Source organism: Vicia villosa, unplaced genomic scaffold (assembly GCF_029867415.1).
Source record: "Vicia villosa cultivar HV-30 ecotype Madison, WI unplaced genomic scaffold, Vvil1.0 ctg.003431F_1_1, whole genome shotgun sequence".
Classification (NCBI taxonomy): domain Eukaryota; kingdom Viridiplantae; phylum Streptophyta; class Magnoliopsida; order Fabales; family Fabaceae; genus Vicia; species Vicia villosa.
In genome coordinates, this window is record NW_026706204.1 from 1 (window position 1) to 2,901 (window position 2,901).

Below are 2,901 nucleotides of genomic sequence, written 5' to 3' on the forward strand. Positions count from 1 at the left end.
CGATCTCTTCCTTTGACAAAACTTTGAATCACCACATCTTTGCGAAACAACTGCCCATCTAACATATCACAGTGGGCCACCAAGCTCTCACATCCTTTGCAATCAGGGAGGGTATTCTTTTCAGATGTACTTTCCATTTCTGCTATCTGGTTTCTGAGCTTTGCATTCTCTTCTGTTAGTCGAGCGGAACGGAGATGACTACCTTTAAGTTGTGTCTCCACGGCCATCCTTTGAGTAATTTCCTCTTCAAGCTTCTTCTTGATTGCTACCCTCTGAGTGGTTTCCTCTTCAAGCTTCTTTTTCAAACTCTTTACTTCGGCCCTAGCCTCTTTCTCTACTCTAAGCTTGTGAGCCTTTAAATCTTCTCTGTACTCTCGTTTAAGTTTTTCTTCTGCTTTCTTCACCGCTTCTTCTATAACCCTTTGATGGTCCTCAATACGAACAGTGGTAGCTCTTTCCCCCTTTTCAGTTCTGGCCCTTTTTTGAACTCTGGAAGATCCTCCTTTCAGCATTTTAATCTCATGTGCTAATTCAGCCCTTTTCTGATCCACCAAGAAGTACTTTATTTTAGCGTCTTCCCCTTTTTCTCGCAACCTGATATTCTCCACATGTACTTGGTTGTACTCCTCAGCTGGTACAGTGGCAGTTAAAATCTCAGGTGGTTGTTCATAGAGAGGGCTAACCTTCGGGAAAGGCAACAGACGCTCCTTAACTCTTTCTTCAACCCATTCAGTATAAGCTTTCTTAGCAATAGCATTCTTTCCCCCCAAGGTAGTTCGGTCTTCTGTATGAATTTTGTTCCACGCACTCCTTACTTTCTCCAAACCATCCGGATCGGTTCCTTTTTCAAAGCAAACGGACTCAAATATCTCTTTATCCAACGGCTTGTCCTTCAGTACAAAACCCAACTGGCGCAGTGCTAGCTTCGGATTATAGTTGATAACTCCTTTTGTCCCTATGAGAGGAACATTGCCAAAACTTCCACATCTGGTTATAACTTGCTCAATGTCCGTTCGGAGGTGATACCAAACAATATCATTTGCAGTAAGTCCCATAATCCTTTGGGGCCACTTCTGTGAATCTTTTGTAGTGACAAATGCTCCGCTTTTAGGCAAATGTGAAGAAAACCATTCGTACAGTATTGGCAAACAACCCCCAACTGATCCCTTTTTTCCATACCTAGAATGGATGGCATAATAAGTGTCGGCCAACAGAGTGGGTACAGGATTTTGATCCATGAAGAGACAAATGGCAGTAAGATCAACAAAATTTGGAATATTCGGGAACATCACTAATCCATAGATCATGACGGCCAGGAGAGCATTGAATTCTTTCCACTTTTCCTTATCAGCAAGGGTTTCAGCTTCCCTCATCAGAAATTTCACATAGAATCCATGGGTCCCACCATTAGGCTTCCAGTTATCCTTAACGTCCTTCATGCTCAAATAAAGAGCACCAGCAATGCGATCCATTTTGGGCTTCTCAGGTGCACACACAAAAGGAACCTTATGTTGAACTTTGATTTGAAGAATGTGTGCATACTCTTCGAGGGTAGGGGCTAGTTGGTAATCTTGAAAGGTAAAGCAGCGCAGCTCAGAATCATAAAACTGAAGAAGAGTGTAGAGACCCCACTCATCAATACGAGTAGTTAACATAAGCAGAATGTGGCCATAAGTCTTTCTGAATTCATCCAAATTTTGCCCAGTAACTCGGGTGCTCAATCGAACCAAAGGTGCTATATCCTCACGGTAGAAACTGCAAGAGAAGGTATGCTTTGTAGTCTTTTTGTTGACGGTCACACTGTTAGCCATTCTTGATGAGAAGTGTTGACTTTGGATACCTGAAAAATGGCATGCATATGAATGTTAATCTCTTTTCTCTTTTTTTCTTTTTTTTCTTTTTTCTTTTTTCTTTTTTTTTTTCTCTTTTTTTTTTGAAATTAAACATGCTATGATGAGTATGATGCAATGAAAGATCCTCCCCATATAAGAGAAGTGTATGTTGCTTCTGAACCAGATCAGATGTTGCAGGATCAAAAGTCCGGCATAGATACCACAAACCCATAAGAACCATAGTCACCAACAGAACAGAACAGTCACCAACGGTACCTGTCATGAATATCCCACCCCACTCACAGGTGAATCTAGGTCAAGGTAGGTCAAAAGGTCTCCAGCGTTAGCAACTCTCCTGAAACACCATCATTGTTGCAAATACATGCCAACAACGGTATCCCATTCGAGTCTCAGCTGGTCGTGGGTCTCATGATCGCAATCAACAGAACCTGACATTCTGTTGGCGTCATGACTATCCACTCTATCCTAGGTATCCTATGTGTTAACTCTGGCCTGGGTATTGGGCCTTTTACCTCATATAACAACCCACCCAACCTGCAAAACAGAACAGAAGACCCCAAGGAACACAGAATATAATCCATATGCATGATGTGCAAACAGAAATAAACATGATATGCAAGCAGAAAAGTAAACATGTAAACATATATACAAGGTATAGACATAAAAACAAATAAACACCCAGTAAATAAACAAACAAACGCAAGCTAGGATCGACTCACTAAGGATGGACCAGCAACAGGTCTATCAACATCCCCAGCAGAGTCGCCAGCTGTCGCTACCCGCGAAAAATGGAATCAGAGTCGCCACTAATATATTCATCCCATCGCGGGAAAGGAATATCAGAAACCTAACTTGGAATAAGAACAAGGTCTTTCGACCAGAGAACAGGGCAAGGGAGTCGGTTACGCGAGGGGAAGGTGTTAGCACCCCTCACGCCCATCGTACTCGATGGTATCCACCTATGTTTGTTTCTATCTAAAGGGTGTATCTATGTCTAAACCTAAATGCGAATGAATGCAAAAGAAATACGGGGAAAAGAAGGAATTAT

At 42.1% G+C, this 2,901-nt stretch overlaps 1 protein-coding gene across 1 annotated transcript; it reads right to left on the reverse strand.

The window, feature by feature from the left end:
- Positions 1-314: 314 nt before the first annotated feature.
- LOC131640969 (uncharacterized) lies at positions 315-1,811 on the reverse strand (the record flags this gene model as incomplete). The annotated part of the gene is made up of 2 exons (XM_058911314.1): positions 1,506-1,811; positions 315-1,424 (listed from the first exon to the last, which is right to left on the reverse strand). Coding segments are annotated over exons 1-2 (1,416 nt in total), but the record flags the coding sequence as incomplete, so codon positions are not given.
- Positions 1,812-2,901: the final 1,090 nt, after the last annotated feature.